At 37.0% G+C, this 20739-nt stretch overlaps 1 protein-coding gene across 6 annotated transcripts in view; it reads right to left on the reverse strand.

The window, feature by feature from the left end:
- PLEKHA5 (pleckstrin homology domain containing A5) overlaps window positions 1-20739 on the reverse strand; it is a 261444-nt gene that overhangs the window by 27403 nt on the left and 213302 nt on the right. For 3 of the 6 annotated variants that reach the window (XM_068969979.1, XM_068969978.1, XM_068969981.1), the window contains 5 exons: window positions 18009-18089; window positions 12727-12762; window positions 12140-12202; window positions 10864-10944; window positions 10579-10728 (listed from right to left, as the gene is read on the reverse strand). In XM_068969979.1, coding sequence (XP_068826080.1) covers window positions 10579-10728; window positions 10864-10944; window positions 12140-12202; window positions 12727-12762; window positions 18009-18089 — 411 coding nt within the window. The remainder of the gene's footprint in view (window positions 1-10578; window positions 10729-10863; window positions 10945-12139; window positions 12203-12726; window positions 12763-18008; window positions 18090-20739) is intronic. The other 3 variants (XM_068969980.1, XM_068969984.1, XM_068969982.1) reach the window with 1 other exon arrangement.

A 20739-nucleotide genomic window follows, 5' to 3' on the forward strand; every position in this document is an offset into this window, starting at 1 on the left:
ATCTCTAAACCTCAAATCAGAGAGAAAACTTTCATACTTAATCCTTAACCACGTCATCTATTTAATACAGAATAATTCTACAAGTGCTCACAATACATTGTCAGGGAGGATAAAATGAGGGTAACAGACTCATCATCCTAAAAGATGATGCTGTGAAAGTACAGTTCAATTCAGTTCAGTTGCTCAGTCGTATCCAACTCTGCGACCCCATGAACCACAGCATGCCAGGCCTCTCCGTCCATTAACAACTCCTGGAGTTTACCCAAACTCATGTCCACTGAGTCAGTGATGCCATCCAACCATCTCATCCTCTGTTGTCCCCTTCTCCCAAGGTCAATCTTTCGCAGCATCAGGGTCTCTTCAAATGAGTCAGTTCTTTGCATCAGGTGGCCAAAGTATTGGAGTTTCAGCTTCAACATCAGTCCTTCCAATGAACACCCAGGACTGATCTCCTTTAGGATGACCTGGTTGGATCTCCTTGCAGTCCAAGGGACTCTCAAGTTTTTTTCCAACACCACAGTTCAAAAGCATCAATTCTTCAGTGCTCAGCTTTCATTATACTCGAACTCTCACATCCATACATGACTACTGGAAAAGCCATAGTGTTGACTAGACGGACCTTTGTTGCCAAAGTAATGTCTCTGGTTTTTAATATGTTGTCGAGGTTGGTCATAACTTTCCTTCCAAGGAGTAAGCATCTTTTCATTCCATGGCTGCAATCACCATCTGCAGTGATTTTGGAGCCTAAAGAAATAAAGTTAGGCACTGTTTCCACTGTTTCCCCATCTATTTGCCATGAAGTGATGGGACCGGATGCCATGATATGAACAAAGCTAGTGGAGGTGATGGAATTCCAGTTGAGCTATTTCAAATCCTAAAAGATGCTGCTGTGAAAGTGCTGTCAGCAAATTTGGAAAACTCAGCAGTGGCCACAGGCCTGGAAATGGTCAGTTTTCATCGCAATCCCAAAGAAAGGCAATGCAAAAGAATGCTTAAACTACCTCACAATTGCACTCATCTCACACACTAGCAAAGTAATGCTCAAAATTCTCCAAGCCAGGCTTCAGCAATACATGAACCGTGAATTTACAGATGTTCACGCTGGTTTTAGAAAAGGCAGAGGAACCAGAGACCAAATTGCCAACATCCGATAGATCATTGAAAAAGCAAGAAAGTTCCAGAAAAACATCTATTTCTGCTTTACTGACTATGCCAAAGCCTTTGACTGTGTGGATCACAACTGTGGAAAATTCTGAAAGAGACTGGAATACCAGACCACCTGACCTGCCTCTTGAGAAACCTATATACAGGTCAGGAAGCAACAGTTAGAACTGGACATGGAACAACAGACTGGTTCCAAGTAGGAAAAGGAGTACGTCAAGGCTGTATATTGTCATCCTTCTTATTTAACTTCTATGTAGAGTACATCATGAGAAACACTGGGCTGGATGAAGCACAAGCTGGAATCAAGATTGCCAGTAGAAATATCAATAACCTCAGATATGGAGATGACACCATCCTTATGGCAGAAAGTGAAGAAGAACTAAAGAGCCTCTTGATGAAAGTGAAAGAGCAGAGTGAAAAAGTTGGCTTAAAGCTCAACATTCAGAAAACTAAGATCATGGCATCTGGTCCCATCACTTCATGGCAAACAGATGAAGAAACAGTGGCAGACTTTATTGTTTTGGCCTCCAGAATCACTGTAGATGGTGACTGCAGCCATGAAATTAAAAGACACTTACTCCTTGGAAGGAAAGTTATGACCAACCTAGACAGCATATTAAAAACCAGTCAACAAAGGTCCATCTAGTCAACACTATGGCTTTTCCAGTGGTCATGTATGGATGTGAGGGTTGGACTGTGAAGAAAGCTGAGTGCTGAAGAATTGATGCTTTTGAACTATGGTGTTGGAGAAGACTCTTGAGAGTCCCTTGGACTGCAAGGAGATCCAACAGTCCATCCTAAAGGAGATCAGTCTGGGGTGTTCATTGGAAGGACTGATGTTGAAGCTGAAACTCCAATACTTTGGCCACCTGATGCGAAGAGCTGACTCACTGGAAGAGACCCTGATGCTGGGAAAGGTTGAGGGCAGGAGGAGAAGGGGACGACAGAGGATGAGATGGTTGGATGGCATCTCTGACTCAATGGACACATGTTTGGGTAACCTCCGGGAGTTGGTGATGGACAGGGAGGCCTGGCGTGCTGCAGTCCATGGGGCTGCAAAGAGTCAGACACCACTAAGCGACTGAACAGACTCAGTGGCAGTCCAGCAATGTAAGGAGATGGCATTGCCAGGCAGACAGAGAACCTCTTTTGTAGAAAAGTTCAGAGGGAGACCAAAGCTGCTGTGTGTGTGCTCAGACGCTCAGCTGTGTCTGACTCTCTGCAACCCCGTGAACTGTAATCCATCAGGCTCCTCTGTTTATGGGATTCTCCAGGCAAGAATACTGGGGTGGGTTGCCACTTCCTTCTTCAGGGGATCTTCCTGACCCAGTGATTGAATTCGCATCTCCTGTGTCTCCTGCACTGGCAGGCAGATTCTTTACCACTGAGCCACCTTGGAAGCCCAAAGCTGCTACAGAGGCAACTAAATCCGAGAACATTTTAGGATGGTGGGGAATTCTTGTCCTTCACATAAAAAACAGAGATCTACAGGCAGCCTACTTTCCTAATATTCTAGGGGTGAGGTAACACAATATAGTTTGAATTTCCCTCACCTGGAGAGTCCTGCTGTTCCACTGTACCAGCACCACTATCCTGCTGTTCCTGTTTCTGCCTTTCCCTCTGGGCTCCTTCAGCATGATTACATGTGAGTAGTAACACAAGTCAATGGGAAGCAGCCAGCAACAGGGCAGCACTGGCCCCATACCAGTCCTCCCAACACCTGGCCAAGCATTTCATTAAAGAGTTTAGTGGCTTATCCGAGTACAAGGTTAAAATCTTTAAATGTGACATTAGCATTTTTTGTCAAGAAGATAATATCTAGGTACACTAAGGCAATTAAAAGGGGTGATGAGTTGCACATATACAATTATCTTAAAATCACAGGCGCAAGTCAGGAAACACAGCAGTGCTTTCAATAAAGACCTGGACTTTTCAAGCCATATAGTTAAGAGGATGAGATAAATCCTGTGATTTAGAACCACATGGATCAACCTCATAATATTAAGAGAAGCCAAATAGTATATCCTATACGGTTATACTTTAACAAAGTCCAAGACAGGCAAACCTAATATATAGTTGAAAAGTCAGGTAGTCACTTTTTTTTGCGGAGGAGGCAGTCATGGAGAAGAAAGCATCCCATTAAAATGCAATGCCTTGATAAGGATGTTGGCCATGTCTGTGCGGTTAATCTGTGTATTTTTCTGAAAATGTTCTACTCTAACAAAGGTTTAAAAACAAAGCGCACGTGCCTATGTGGACTTGCTGCAAGGATGGCAGAAAACTTTTTAAAATCGGACTCAGTCTAAGTTTACGGCATGCATCAAGTAAATTGTAATAGTGGTTACTTCTTTACAGTCTATACTGAAATAAGATTTGGCTACTGTAGGGGGAAAAAAAACCCAAAGTTTAAGTAGGTCTGCAACATTCAGAGGCAATGAAACCCCAGACTATCAACAAGAGATGAAAGAGAATTTTAATATGTAACTACAGAGACACAGCAGCACCGTATTGCGAGCTTTATTAAGAAGGGTTTAAGACTGATGATTCATTTCCAAGTTTTTAATATAATAAGAACTTTCCTTTCCTTGTCCAGAACCAATGGCAATTTATAACAAAATCTACCCATGGGGATAGTTATACAATATGATACACACGAACAGCCGACTCATTAAGCTGGGAAAGACTCAGGGCAAGAGAAAAAGGAGGCAACAGAGGATGAGATGCTTGGATGGTATCACTGACACAAAGGACATGAGTTTGAGCAAACTCTGGGAGACAGTGAAGGACAGGGAAGCCCAGCATGCTTCAGTTCATGGGGTTGCAAAAGGTTGGACATGACTTAGCAACTGAACAACAAAAAAATTAGCTTCTTAAGCTCCAACAATTCTTCATGTTTAAATATTACAGATGAATGTCCACAACTACACCTTGGAAAATTAAAATACTGCAGTACTTAAATCTGGCTTCCCTGGTAGCTCAGCAATCCACCTGCAATGCAGGAGTTGTGGGTTCAATCCCTGGGTTAGGAAGATCCTCTGTAGAAGGAAATGGCACATGGAAGGAAAATCCCATGGACAGACGGGCCTGACAGGCTACAGTCCATGGGGCTGCAAAAGAGTCGGACCTGACTCAGCGACTAAACAGCAAACAACAATTTAAATTTACCATTATGTTTCAGTGATTAGGCACAAAAAATATTAATTTTGGCTATTACTACCCAATGATAACAATTCTGTCAACTGGGTATCAGAACTAGTTGATTTTTGAGATTAATCAAAATAAGGTTAATGTAATTTCAGTTTTACCTTCACGATGTAGAGATTTGTTGGCATAGATATTAACAATGTGTTTAGAATTTGAATAATTTTTTTAAAAATAATATTTTAAATGATTTTATACTTGCCTTAGTATATAACTGCATCAGAGATAAAAATCACTACTTACTAAACACATAACATATCTTATTATACTATCTAATAATAACTAGTATATTGGCTTTTTTAAACCTAAAAAGATGTTACAAGAGACAAATTCAAACTATATAAAGTGAGGTTCAACTGAATCAGGTAGTTACAGAGCTACCTTTATTTTAAATATCTAGTTTATGATAACAATTAGTCATTTTACTTTTTTGGCTACTTATAATCTTTAATGTACTGGCTAGTTATAATCTTCAACTCATATATTTAGTTTCTCCTCTAATCTTCTCTTTGAAACAAAATAATATTCTATTTCAAAGAAAATGGTTGCTTTTTATTGTACAAATTGAAGATATAATGAATTTTTCTAATAATAAAAGTAGAATAGAACACAAGAAAAGATCTAATATGCTCCCCCTTTGTTAGCAGTTAATCCTCCTCAGATATGTACAAGGGAAATTTCCAAATATAAACAAATGTAGCCAACAAGCACCCAAATGCAAAAGTTATCAATACATGATTAATCTGGTTTCATGTATAGAATCCATTTTCCATCCCCATGGGATCATTTCAAAGCAAGTACCAGAGATTATATGGTTTCATTTATAAACACCTCATAAAAGAAACAAAAATGAAAAAGATAACAGACAAATTCTAATGAATTTTAATAACTAATATGCTTCCCTGGTGGCTCAGATGGTAAAGAATCTGCCCGCAATGCAGGAGACCTGGGTTCAAGCCCTGGGTTGGGAAAATCCCCTGGAGAAGGGAATGGCTACCCACTCCAGTATCCTTGCCTGGAAAATCCCTTGGACAGAGGAGCCTGAAGGGCTACATACAGTCCACGGGTTCTCAAAGAGTCAGACACAACTGAGCGATTGAGCACACACATGTATTACTTTAAAAATATATTTTAAAAGTTCTTTTCTTGATTTTTAGCTGTGCTGGCTCTTCATGGCTGTGCGGCTTTCTCCAGCTGCGGCCGGCAGCGGCTACTCCATAGTGGTGGTGCTCGGGCTTCTCACTGTCCTGGTTTCTCTTGCTGCAGAACACGGGCCCTAGAGCAAGGGCTCAGAGCTCTGGAATCTTCCCAGACCAGGGACTGAACCTGTGTCCCCTGCATTGGCAGGCATATTCTTAACCACTGGACCACCAGGGAAGTCCTAAAAAATATTTTAAACTGTAACAATGTCCTTGTCTATTCCTTTGCTACTTATTTGTTGAAGAGAATGGGTCACTTGTTCTATAGAATTTCTCCCATGTTAGATTCTGTTAACTGAATTCCTGTGGTATTGCTTAGCTTGTGCTTCTGTTTTCTGTTTCCTATAAACTCGTAGTTAGAGGCTGAGGTTTGCTGAGATTTAGACTTGATTTTTGATTCCCCCAACCTCACGAGTGTTGCTGGGTACTTTCCATTGCAGCATTTCAGGAGGTTTATCACCCCTGGCTGCCTCTGTTTCTAGGATGTTGTATTACAATCATGAAACAACCAGTGTATTTAAAAATCATCATGAAATCTTTCAAAGTGTATTTCATGACAATCCATGTATGTCAATAGATTTGTTATAAAAAATCACATTTTGCTATAATTCTCAGCAGCTCTGTGTGATATGGAGAATGAGAAGATGAAGATTTCAAGTGCACGCTTCTCTTCAAGGTGGGTTATCTGTCCTCTTCCCCAGCCTGTTAAACTTTATCCTTCCAGTCTAAAGTCTCCACTGACTTAAGTCCCTCCCATGCAGAATCTGGTCTAGAACGTAAATTTAAAGTTACTGGAAGTCTATACAAAATGCTCCTTCACTGTAACTCTGGGCAATCTCTCTGTTTCATTTTTCCATTTTTAACACAGTAGTAATAGTATCCCTGCAAAAGGGTTCTTAAATGGCTTAACTATGTGTGAAAACACTTATAATGGAATCTGGCATCCAATAAACTGCTCCAGAAATATTCACAATGTTCACTACTATTCATATATTGGTCCTATTCTGCAGTGGATAAATGCATAGGCCATCTACTAGCATGATTCAGGATGACTGGGGGGCTTTATGGTTCTTTTCTTTAAATTCCAACTTTATTTTTATTTACTTGTTCATGTATTTCTTTGGTGCCAAAACCCAGGATTGAACCATGGAATTTTGACTGTAAATGTTTGATTAAGAGAATCTAGATTTGATTCCATGTTCCAGAAAATACAAATTATGTAACTACAAAGAGTAAAGTGGAGTAGAAAATACAGAAGTCTAAGAATAAAAAAATCCTAGGGACTTTCCTGGTGGCCCAGAGGTTCAGACTTCACCTTCCACTGTAGGGGATGTGGGTTCGATCCCTGGTCAGGAAGCTAAGATCCCACATGCCTCAAGGCAAAAAAATCCAAACATAAAACAGAAGCAGTAATGTAACGAATTCAATAAATACTTTTAAAATGGTCCACATTGAAAAAAAAAATCTTAAAAGTCCTGGATTTAGGTGTTGATCTGTTTTTAATTGGCTATGTCACTTTGGAAGTCATTTAACCTTCATGAACCTGAGGTGCTTATTCATCTGTGCAGTGGAGGTAATGAGAATGAAAATAACATGGAGATAATTATTACAGCTATTTTGCATAGTAACACAGAAATACAAATATATTTTGCTACCATTACTGGATGAACCCTAAATTCTCATCTAAGGCATGTGAAGAGCATCTGCTTTACCTGGCTCCTTGAGCTGTCAGAAAGAATAAAGGCAACACTGCTGAGTGAATAAAGCACGAGAATATTTCTCTTACAATCAGAGACAAAGCCTAAATGTAAACTTCCTGAAAAAGGTGACTGGAGCAGATACTTAGCCCTCTGCTCACCTGATTTCAAGGCACTGTGGTCAACTCCACGTGTGCCAGTGTTGATGGTCAATCAACTAGGGCACTTTGGAAATGCCGGTGAATTAAGGACCCCGGGGCAACTGCGACCAAGGAGTGAGAGACAGCCCAGCCTCCCCACCTCTCAGTGGGAAATCTAGAAATATTTAGCTCATTTCCTCAGAGGGTCCCTACTAGTCCACAGTGGCGACCAACTCAGCAGTGAACCTCCACTGGCTCTTCTCCTGGCCACTCCCCACACCCCGCCCCGACTCATTCTCCACACTTCCTCCATCACTTTCATTTCCTGGAAACAGCTCCCAGGTCCTCATCCCGGGCTCTGCTTTCAGAAAACACCCAAACTAAGACAGCGACATGCTGACAATTTTCAAGGGATAACTGACTGTTACAATGATCCTTCCTACTAATTAGGCTTAGGTCAAAAAGGAGTAGAATAGTTTAAAAAAAAATTAAAAACAAAGAAAAAAAGAAGCAGAGGCCAGGAGAGCACACAAAGACATCATGCGCTTTAAATTTAAAGCACACTCATGCATGAGTGTGTGTGTGTGTGTGTGTGTGTGTGTGTGTGTGTGTGTGTGTGTGTTGGATAGGATTTAGAGAGAAGAGACACTGCATCAAGAATTAAACACATAGACAACACTGCTTTACATGTTTAGCATGTATTAAATCTTGGTTTTAATACCTCAGTGGCCAACCAGGTGAGAAGATCAAAGCTCTGCTCTAACATCATACCTTGTATCTTTTATATCTCAGGACCTGGATTGGAACCAATGCCCCAAAATCAACTGTTAAAGAATCAGAGGAATCCTTTGGGATTCTTTTGGCAGATATATAATTTAAGTATTGTCAACATCCAGTGAGTTCCAACCATTTGTAGCCCTAAGCTACAAATATGAATATGTTTACTTAAAGGCACAGATAACATAGTTTGTAGTCTATGCATTAAGACCTGTCTTAGAAGAACATATTGAGGGTTTATAAATGACCAGTGAATAACGCTGAAGGCGAAGGAAAAAAAAAATCCCAGCAAAGTGATCATATGCGGTAACAACCAGAAAGTGAGATACTCAAAAATGATTATTTCTTTGAACGTATCTGATAAACTTCCATCAGGACTGGAGGTATCTTGGGAGAGAGCCTACAGATGAGATTTAAGTTACTAAACCTATTTGGTAAGGGAAGAAATAATAGTTCAATTAAACACTATATATCTCTAAAACTTTTTATCACAGACACCAAATTGTGAAATAGTTTCCAACTTAATTTTGATTTGACTCAGACTGTCATACAAATTCCAAGCTTTTCATTAACTTGGCACTGACAGCTTAACCCCTCTTTCCCTTCCTTATCTCATATTTCCTACCTTCGATTCCAGCCAGCTACTCAGTTCTATTTCTTGCTTCTCCAAATATGCCCTTCACATTCTCATCTGTCAGCTATAATTCAGAGCGTTTTGTCCTGTATGGGCTGCCCTTCACCTTTCTTCCAAATCCTACCCATCACTGATGCACTAAATGATTACTTCCTTGTAGATAACATTTCTTTATGACAATATTATAAAAAGCTATGTAGACCTAAGGCTTCAGGGTTATGGCTAGAAGACCTGGAGTTGACCTCTAGGAGGCACTGCATTCAATTGGCTTTATAACGCTGGGTAAGTCATTCAGTTCATTCATCACAGTGGGTCTTAGCTGTGTCATGCAGGATCTTTCATTGTGGTGCAGGCTCACTTGCCCCGTGGAATGTGGGGTCTTAGTTCCTTGATCAGGGATTGAACCCACATCCCCTGCATTGTTTTGGACCAACAGTAAGTCCCCAATTTATCACATTTTTAATGCACATCCTATATTGCTGAATGCTAGAGTTACAAAGGTGAATAAGATATGGTTCTGATTTCAAGGAGATCACAACTGCAAGGATATTAAATTCTTAAAATATCTATCTATGCCAGTGTATAATTAAGAAACTCAGATGAGATAATGGAAGTATCAGTATTTTTGTTTGTTTGTTTTAAAGAATGGTAAAACGCTTCAGTTGTGTCTGACTGTGTGACTCTGGATCTTAGCCTACCAGGCTCCTCTCTCCATGGGATTCTCCAGGCAAGAATACTGGAGTGGGTTGCCATTTCCTACTCCAAGGAGGGAATCTTCCTAACCCAGGGATCAAATCTGTATCTCCTGTACTAACAGGCAGGAATAATAGGTATATAAAATATAAAGTACTTAAGAGTCACAAAAACCAAGTTATGATTTATATAAAACCATGGTATATTCCTTTAAAAGTAGTTTGTGTTTGGAAAGTGAATTTAGTGTTTAGAATGGATGCCATGTTGAGTCTGGTAGCTTCCCAGCTAGGGAAGACCTCTCTTTGTTAAGTTATACTGTCTGAGGACTTTCTTCAAAGGTAGCTGCTCCCTAAACAGCCCACGGAAGGTACACACAAGGGTGTGTTTGCAGTTTTCTGTAACAGATGGCTTTTTTCCCTTTCAAAGGGCTGCCTGGGCAGGTGCTCTTACTATGTTTAGAAATGAGTACGTCATAGGATCTAAAGCAGACTCTTTAAACTCATAAAACACTCAATTTATAAACTCTTAAGTAAGACTTTTAGATTTGGTAATCCCAGGAGACTCTTTATTATAAAGTAACTGGACTACGGGTTAAAGGTTCTGCTAATTATATTTCTTACTCAAAACTATCATCTAACCTTAGATCACACTGCAGCTGTAAAATGGTAATGCTGGCGGCTTCTTAAAAGCATTTCTCGGGAGCCTTTAATTGAAACGGCTGGTTCAATGAATCCAATTATCACCTTCCAAAAATTATTCTAACGTGACATTTATTTTCCTAACAGCAACAACTTTTAATGTTATAAAGAACTTTTCATCTTCATAATATATAAAAACAGGTGTGTTGACATTCCCTGTAAAACTATTTCACAAAGAACACAAGGTCCACTAATTAAAAAAACAAAGACCACCTTTTATTTTTGTTAGTCTTAATTAAGAGCAACAAATTAAAATTTTGTACTAATAAAGAAAAATCCTACAGAAAGCCCAATTAAAATGATATAAATTAAATAATAAAAAAAAGAACAGCATACCATTCTGCTGTTTACTAGGAAGGAAACTCTGCTACTTACTGCAGTGGCTCGAGAGAGTTCACGACATGTGCTGAGCAGTCCGTTTTGTAAATCGTCCCTCTGAAGCACCACGGTCTGAATGGCTGCTGGGTTATCTGCATTCATTTCTATCTCTTGGCTGGCTGACAGCAAAGCTTGCTCAAGCGTGTACTATTATAATAAAAAAATGATTACACTTAATGTTCTGCATCATCGAATTAATTCTTTTCTACTTCAGTTATCAGTGTCCTGATAATCATCATATAAAGTAACATCAGTTGTAGATAATAAACATAATTGTCCTACTTTCTCCTTGTGGAGCTGCTGAAGTTTCTCCTCCAGAGCGTGTACCACTTTATCTTGCTCACACAGTCGGCTTAGCTTGGCCTAGGTTACAGAGAAGATGTCTTTTGTTAGCAGTTTTTAATTTTTCCTGTAATTGGATTTAGGCATAACAAAAAAAACCCTCACATTTAAAACAGCCAAGGAATAGCTAATCAGGTCAATCTTCATTTCAATCAATAAAATAAAAATTAAAATATAGAATACAGAGATAGGACGCTTTAAAAAATGCATATAAAGTAAAAAAGCATTTTCCACCATACTACTTAACTTACACAATTCAAAATACTCTTAGTAACCAGGCAGTCTCCTATGACTTCAGCAAATCGTTTTAATGGGGTTAAGATATTTTCTCTACAAACTGCTGGAGAGTTTAAGTAACTTATGCAATCCTTAATTAAAACACAGACTGGATTCTCTTTTTATATTTTTTAAATTATGCTTTTATGTTCTTCAGAAAAAATTGCCTCTAACTATAATAATACAAGTAAAAACATTGCTAATGGAGAAAAATAACTTTCAACAATTTTAATGATTTAAATTCTTGATAATACCTCATTTTTTAATTATAAAAATATGAGAGAGCACTTTAATAAGACTTCGGTCCTGCAATAAACCAGTTCATCACATATCTGAAAATAAAAACCCAGAACAAACAGTAAATATATCCCAAGTGTTACTGCATAATGACACAAGAAAGCAAGAAATTTGAGATTCTTTCCTTGTCATTTATCTATTAAAGTAACCACCTTATCTTTGTTAGACAACACAACTCAAGCCACATCAGATGGGATGCATTGAAATGAGAAGGAGGTACAGCTCAGTGGAATAAAACCAGCAGAAATGAGGGAAGAATGAGATATAAATAAGGACGTTAGTGATGTAAAACACAATTAACAGCAATAACAAAAGCATCCAGTGACAGAATTTCTAGAGGTTGACACTTTCTCCAGAAGACAAAGTTTTACTTTGTCTCTAATCCTTCATAATTTTATATCAGAAATACTCTTCACTTTCATTTAAATGATTCTAAGTTTGTTCAGCTGCTAACTATGGGGGTGGGGTGGGAAGAGGACAAGTCAGGGAGTGAGGATTTAATTGAATCTAAGTGCAAAAGAAGAAAACGTTATTTATTTGATGCCATTTTGGAGGGCAGAACAGGAAGAGGAAATCTTTTTTGTCACGCTTATTTCCAGCGTTTTGGCAGAGCACTGATAATACCCTGCTTGCTAATACTTACATCGATATCTACTTCTTCGGGTCTGTATTTGTATAATGTGCCTCTGCATTCATCCTGTGACAGCTATAAGGGAAAATGTCACACAGCAACTTTAAAAGTGATTAAAAATATACATTTACGTAGTCTATAGTGAACATTTTAATTCATATAACAACAACAGAAATGGGGTTTTTAATGATTCTATACTTTTAAAAAGTTTAGTTCAAACACAGATCATTACAAAAATAGAAAATTATTGAACATCAATACAATCAATATGCAAGATACGTAAGAATGATGTTAACTTGAGCTTGTCAGACAAAATAAGAAGCTGGTCAAATAAAATTACGCAGCACCTTATGTTTTCCATTTGCCAGACACACATTATTTTAATGAAAAAAATTGACAAATACAATCAGAGCAGCTGTACTGAATCAAATCTCGAATCAGGCATTATTTCAGCAGTCAAAAACCGTGCTTTCAACGGTATACACATAACCACACAACTGTGTATGTGTACATTCAGATGCCAACACATCTTTGTACAATTTTATTAACAAAACCTAGAACACATTGTATACATATACGTAATATATAAACACACATACACAGTATAGACTTATCTTGTTCCTCTGTCTTAAGAACTAAAAGAATGGAGGAAAAGGATGGGTTTAATCGAAAAGAGGAAAAGCACTCAGAATCTCTTAAAACTGAAAGTCTACAGTATAAATATGGATGGCCAAATTTCATAAAATGTAAGGATGTGTTCATTGACACCATCTGTTTTATTATATTGTAATGAATTTCTACTCATTGTATTCAAACATCCTATTTTCAGCTTCTTCCAAATATCTTTTGGTCAAGCCAATCCTTATTTCTGACTGTGCTAACCAAGATTTTAATAAGCCATTCCAGTCAGTTATACCATGGATTATATCATAGTGCCTCTGCAGGCAAAACTGACTGACTGCCGTCTACGGGGTCGCACAGAGTCGGACACGACTGAAGTGACTTAGCAGTAGCAGCAGCAAACAGTGTAAGAAAAACATAGCAGGAAAATGTAATTGGGGCTCAATGCATGTTCACAAAGTGGTATACTTTTTCTCAAAATGGGGACAGGAATAATGTATCCCAACTACATTCTAGATTGGAAAATTAAATTTCACTACAAATGCGTAAGAATATAAAAGTTACAACTATATATGCCTTCTCTGTAAAAAACTGCTTAACAGGTATATCTCAAGAAGGCACTATTTAAACAATAGATAACTTTAAATGGATCTAGGAATGTGGAAATCAGAAGATTAGAAAAGGTAATAAGCATTCCAAACATATAATAATCAATCCTGGTTTCCATGTTTCACTTCAAGACATTGCTTTCACGTACCTCATGCAAATGATTCTGTGACTACTTAAGGGGTATGCACAGTGATTATTAAACCATAGAACTTTCATAGAAAAGAACATCACATGAAAAATGAATTGAATGACAAAAGCCAGAATATTTATGCACTATTTTAAAATAAAGGCCACTGAATATGTCCTGCAAAGTGTCCACTGTCATTCTAAATAAAAGCACCTAGATCCAAGAAGAGTTTATACTTCTATCTAAAGAAAGTAGTGAAAGTTTTAAAATGCTTTCATCCATGACAAAAAAAAGTCAGAAACGCCAAAATCAGTATTTCTCATTTATAAAACATAAAAGATGTAAAGCCTTTAGCTGCTAAATGTCTACAAAGACTTTGCTTATTTAATATTTAAACGCCAAACAGCTTTACTAAACCATGGAATGTATAATTTGGGCATAAATAGTGCTATATCTAGATTAAAATGTGATTTGCACCTTATATCCCAACTCAAAAGAGAAAAAGCCAAGTATTTAAAAAATGAAAACTCAGTAATTTATAACAAACATTTTGGATAATGGTATAACATTTTTATTTACAGAATCTCACTGCGTTTTCATATGAGTTGGCAAATTATAAAAAGGAAAGATGTATATTGTGTACTTATAATTTTAGAATGCTATTTCCTGAAAACCATAGAAATAATATTACACACAAATTAGATTTATTTTGTTGTACCTGTGTTTTTGGTACCAACGAAGATTTATCTAAACCTTTTATCAACTTATTCAATAAAGATAACTGGATATCAACTAACAAAATCTTAAAATAATTAATCTTCCAATATGCATTTCTTTTGCCTGTCAGAAGAAAAGAAAAGCATAAGAAAACAAGATGGTTCTTTAAACAATTAACTTTTTTTTTTTTTAACTGGAGTACAATAGATTAACTAAAAAATTAACTTTTAAGCATGGTCCATTTCCTATTACTGATTTTAATTACTGATGATTTTATGAAAAGATGAATTTATTTAAAAAATTTTTTTAATTAAAAAAAAATTTTTTTAATTTGAAAAAAAAAAAATTTTTTTTTTTAATTTGGCCACACCACAAGGCTTGAGGGATCTTAGTTTCCCAACCAGGGGCTGAAACTGAGTCATGGCAGTGAAACTGCCGAGTCCTAACCACTGGACCACCATGGAATTCTAGAATACAATTTATTTTTAAAAATTTCCATCTAGAATCAAAGAAGTTTACTATTTTGTTCTCCATATCAAAATCCAAGTAATAAGAAACATTAACTTCATGAATACTCTGATTAACTCAAGTTCTACATGAAATAATGTTTCATGGCAATATTTTTTATCATTTTTCAAACACATCTTTAGCAAGAAAGTTCTGAGTTTGAATACCGTTGTTTGAGGTACCTCTGCAACACTAGAAAAGTTAAGTGACAGGGGGTTACTTAAGTAATTAATTCAGTTTGAGAAGCATATTATATAGACTTTACTGATTATATAAGGATATGCATTATATTTAGAAATTCAGAACTTTTTCATAGTATAGTATCATAATCTTTTTAAAAACTGGTTTGGCATTAAGTTAAACAAAATCACTTCTGCCAATTAAAACTGAACCTTCTACAGTATCCCTTTTAAGTATGTGAAATATATATGTGTATATACATATCTTTTGAAGCATATGAATATATACATAAAAGACAAAAACAGATCCAAGGGGAAACATTTTGATAAAATTAGACATGTCCTACAAAAACTCAAAAATGCTCTTAGGGCTATGCATGCATATTAGCTAATCAACCCATATCTTTTAAAACAATTATCATGTGATTAATTTCACTGATATTAATTATGCTATAAAAATTCTAGTACAAATTGTACTTGTGAAAGGAGAGAATGATTAATAGAACCAGAGGAATTTTTAAACTTGATGCTCACTTAACATTTGCTTTGATTCAGTTTTAGGTTCTTTTTATTTGACTAATTTTAAGAAAATTACTGGGACTTCCCTAGTGATCCAGTGGTTAAGACTCCATGCTTCCACTGTAGGGGGTATGGATTCAATCCCATGTCAGGGAACTAAGATCTTGCATACTGAATGGTGACCCCAAAAATTAAAAAAAAAATACTGCTTAGGTAATTTCTCAGGTGTCCTCTTTCTTTTAGGAAAATGGAACACAGAGGGTCTCCTGAGAGAAAACTGAAATATCTATGACTCAGAATAATTGGTCATAAAACACTGTTATGCTATGTTATGTCATGTGCCAACTCTTGTGACGCTGCAGAATGTAGCTCGCAAGGCTCCTCTGTCCATGGGATTTGCCACGCAATACTAGAGTGGGTTCCCGTTTCTTTCTCTAGGGGATCTTCCTGACCCAGGGATCAAACCCGAGTCTCTTGTGTCTCCTGCACTGACACGTGGATTCTTTACCTCTGTGCCACCTGGGAAGCCTGTATTGCCACTTCATTTTCAGCTAAATTTCAGGAACCCATCAAGACAGCATTGCAACGCAATCCCAGAAAAGCAAACCATCATGTGTACAACAAAAATTTTCATAAAGATTTTCTTTCAATAATAACACTAGAAGGAAAATCTGGAGAAAAACAAGATGTAATTTCAATTCATAGAAGTCTATATAGACAGAGTTTAAGAAATGTGTCTGTCACTTTTATCTACCAATGATGCTCTGCCAATAATCAATCACTTTACTAGTGGCTAGTTAAAGAAAAGAACTTTAGAATTAACCAAAGTTAATTCTAGAAACTAAAAAATCCCTAGATTGGACAGCACCTATAGTCAATGTTGATTACCTGGCTGCCCATATTTCAAACTCAGGCATGGCTGCTGCTCTTAGACCTTCAGATCTTCCTGTTCTGTGCAATTTCGGGTTTTTTTTTTTTTTCCTTTCAAGAATCAGTATGTGGAAATATGTGTATATAAATCTATTACTCTTTCAGTATTCAAGGTCAGTGATGCTATGGAAGACCAGTCTCAGATAACCTCCATGTTTTTGGAAAAACTCCAGGGAGAACTTCTAGTGCGGCTGAATAATTTCAATCAGCAATGAATTCTGCACCATCAGCCTTGATTACTGATCAATATAAAAAGAAAAATCAAACCAAACAGAAAATCTCAGCTCTTACTTACTGGAAATATACAAAATGTGAAAAACGAAAACACAACCTGTTAGAATAAAAGGCTTCGATCTCATGTCAGTCAGCATTTTATAAAATTAGAAACTGACAGTTTTGTATGCTGAAAAGGTTATCAATTCCAGATCAAGTCCTAAGGTTCATTTCAAAAAGTGTGGCTTTTTGCAATGAAGTATCAAGGTTCTATAATCTCGTGACTTTAAGAATGGAGATTCCTTTTTCTTTTGAAGAGTAAAGCTGTTTAACTTTAAATATTTAATAGTTTATCTCCTTGTTGCAAATTAAAAACTATGCTCGATCACATACTCTACATGTTTTGAAAACTGGACTCAGAAACAAAGAGTCATCCTCCCAGCAACTGCTTCAGTCTCCCAGTTACAAGTTCCATCACACAGACCTCAAGGCGCCTTAAGGCAAATTGGAGGCCTTTAAAACCAGTGCAAGTTCAAGGTGCTTCTTTTTACCAGGTGCTTTTACATATTTCAATTAAAAGGTATATTCATTTTTCATGTTAGTTAATTTTCTTCCTCGGTATGATTTTTAAAGTATTGTGACAGGTCATAGGCCACAGTTAATTCGAGGGTGTTGAAGTGGAAGAAGCTAAGCTGATGTTGCAAAACACACAGCTAAGAACATTTAGACCATGAAATACAAAAAAGAAAAAAAAAATACTGGAGAGGAATGCGTAACATGACGTCTTTTGCAGATCTGCAGATTACCGAGGTCCTAAGTTCAAGCCAGCCAACGCCATGGCACATATTTTGAGTTAGGGAAGAGAATGGGGTCAGATATGAAGACCATGATGACTACAGAAGAGTGAAAAGAATACAGGGAGAAGTCACTCCCAGTATGGTAAGAAATGGTCATCTTTAGTTTTTACCATACCACAGTACAGAAACAAGCCTTAAATAACTTCCATACAAATATAAACTGTTCCTAAAACACTGATGGGGAGAGAGGTTGGGGAGCTTGCCCCTGAAAGGGAAAAAAGAAATTCTTTTTAAGTTTTCCCTAAAAATCAGTTACAATGCTTTAATCAAAAATTAATGGCAAGTTAGTAAAAAATTTTTACACATGTACTGCAGACCTCCAAGTACATTTCAATCAAATACTCTGTACAAAAACTTCAAGAAAATGGCACACTTAATATTCAACAGCAAAATGTTCAGCAAAGCCATGCGAAGAACTGCAGCGTCTTGAAAAGCATGGATGAGTTGGGTTGTTGTTTTTATTTTTTTTTCCAAAGAGACAGAAACAAAAAATGGAATAAGAAAAAGACTAATGTTATGAGTAACTTTGAGGAGAAACCAAAACTGTCACTGAGGGGTTTTGCAGATGATAAAGCAGTATCATTCACTGTCCAAGACCTTACTTGCTGGTACAGTTGGGGTCTTAGCGCCGAGTTCTCAATCATTGTGTGAACCATGGTGATAATAGGTTCATTTTCTTTCATCTATTTCAAATCAGGAGGAGCATACAGCAAACATCAGTTTACAGCATAGCTAGATTTGAAAGACGACACTGTAAATATAGCCTCTACTTTAATATCTTCCTAAGAGTGCAGTTGTTTATATATTATCCCAAGGTTGCACAGAATCAATATAAGCCATTTCAAACAAGCATTAAAAGTTGTAAAATACTGCCAAAATTATAAAGGGCTTACTAACTGCAGTAAAGGCTTTATTTAATAAACATAACCAATATAGTCAATTAATGAATATCCTTATATACACTAGAACAGATGATAAAGCATCAAGACTCAAAGGATAGACTAAAAGGCAACCACCTATAAAATTAAAAGGAAAAAAATGGCATAACTTAATTAGCTATTTAGTAAAAAGGCTTAAAATGATATTTAGTTCTTTATAAGGTTATTCAGAAAAAACTTAGCTCTCAACAAATACCTTCTCACTTAAACAATCACACACTTTATTATTAATCTTGATAGACACTTATACATACTCTACTTCAGATTATCTCAAAGTAGAACACCATATGCAGAATGATTTCAAAGCTGTGCAAACTCAAATTAAATAAGCGAAGACTCAGTGAATCTCCCAGCTCTTTAAAAGACTGAAATTATGTTTCACATTTCCAGCTATATTGTACTTAATTACTGCCTCTAGAAAAATATTTGTTTTAGCAGGCTCTGGACTCAAAAGTTAAAGCATTCAAAAGATAATTATCATTATGTATAGACCGTAAAAGGCCAACATATTTGTACTATTTGTAAGCAGACAAGTCTGTTCATAATTGCAATTTGTGACATTTAGTTTATATAATTTTCATCCCCCATATTATAGAAAATAAGCATTTCTATCATGGTTAACAAATGCTACTTCACTGACTTAACAAAATCGGCAAAAGTTTACTAATCTTAAGACTGAATGCATAAGCAAAAATTAAATCTGGAAAACTATACACCTAGACAATTTTATTTGCAGTCTAGTTACCAATGTTTTAAGTCAGTAATTTCTGTTTTAGCTGTCAAATGAGAAACCTTCTGTGACTGGTTTAGTCTCCTTTTTAAAAAAGTTTTATTCTAGGTAAGTAATTTGTTTTTAAATCTAAACATTTAATATTAGTTAAACTCAAACGTCTGTATGTCAGTAAAACTCAAATCTACACGCTGGTTGAATTCAAACTCTCTTCCCCTCACTATTACCCAGTAAGGGACCAAGGCATTTACAGGTGATCTCTCATGCACACAGGAAAGAACTGTGTTAACAGGAAGTACAAGATAAAATTTTACTGTTGGGAAGTAACTTATAAGTAGGCAACTATAGATAAAAAGTTTTCTTTAGTAGAAAACAACTTTTATACAGAAATTTAAGACCTCTTTATTTTTTAAAGTTTATGTTTTAAAGGAATGCTTGTCGTTTTATCTTAACCAAAGAGTTGAGTGTGTGCTAAGTTGCTTCAGTCAAATCTGACTCTTTGCAGCCCTCTTTGAGCCCTCTGTCCATGGGATTCTGCAGGCCAGAATCCTGGAGTGACTTGCCATGCCTTCCTCCAGGGGATCTTTCCGACCCAGGCATTGAATCTGCATCTCTTATGTCTCCTGCTTTGTCAGGCGGGTTCTTAAACACTAGTGCCACATGGGAAGCCCAATCAAATGTTGATCTTGGAATAAAATGTAACTGCCTTTGGTTTTGGCCTCATCATTTGACTGCATTGATACATACTTTGTATAATGTGGGCTTCCCTTCTGGCTCAGCTGATAAAGAATCCGCCTGCAATGCAGGAGACCTGGGTTTGACCCCTTGGTTGGGAAGATCCCCCCGAGCAGAAAGGCTACCCACTCCAGTATTCTGGCCTGGAGAATTCCATGGACTATAGAGGGTTCACGGGGTCGCAAAGAGTTGGACACGACTGAGTGACTTTCACTTTCTTTCTTTCATATAATGTAGGTAGCGTAACTCTCTTCATTTTCAGTATTATATCATTTTGATTTTCAAAGCAATCTCATCTACACTTGCTGTTTTTCAAGAGCATGCCATGAAAATCAAACAGAAAAGTACTTGGTAAGTAAAGTACCAAAGTTAGATTAGGTGTGGGGGTTGGGGGTTGGGAGGAAGCAGGTCGAGGGCCTGGGGGTTTGAAAGATGGTCAAGAGCATGAATGTTTAAGAAATCATGCAGGTTGGATAGTCTCCAAACATAAAAGACACTCAAGGTCAAAAATGCAACTGCCTGTGGAGTCTTGCAAATAGGCCCTTGTCACATGGCTAGGTTTGTCAGTATGGTGGTTTTTCACCTTTAAGTCGAGCTTCAACAGGGTACAGGCCAGTGACTAGTATTCAGACTTTAGACCTTTAGGAATTACTTTTTTTTAATGTATTTAAGAAGGGACAATATAGTTTCAGCCGAAGGGTAATCCAGCCTGATTTATTTAGCAGAATACTTCGAGAGGGTAAACATGCATGCTATAGAGGGAAGCCACATTTTCGATTTAAAAACTGCCTCCATTTAATTTACCTATCAAAGATCATTAACTATTAAGTCACTAAGAGGGGGGACCTTGTGAGAAGACACTGACTTAGGAACAGAAAAACTAAAAATACAAAGAGCAAAAATAACATTTAATAAATGACTTATTTCTTA

Source organism: Capricornis sumatraensis, chromosome 4 (genome assembly GCF_032405125.1).
Source record: "Capricornis sumatraensis isolate serow.1 chromosome 4, serow.2, whole genome shotgun sequence".
Classification (NCBI taxonomy): Eukaryota; Metazoa; Chordata; class Mammalia; order Artiodactyla; family Bovidae; genus Capricornis; species Capricornis sumatraensis.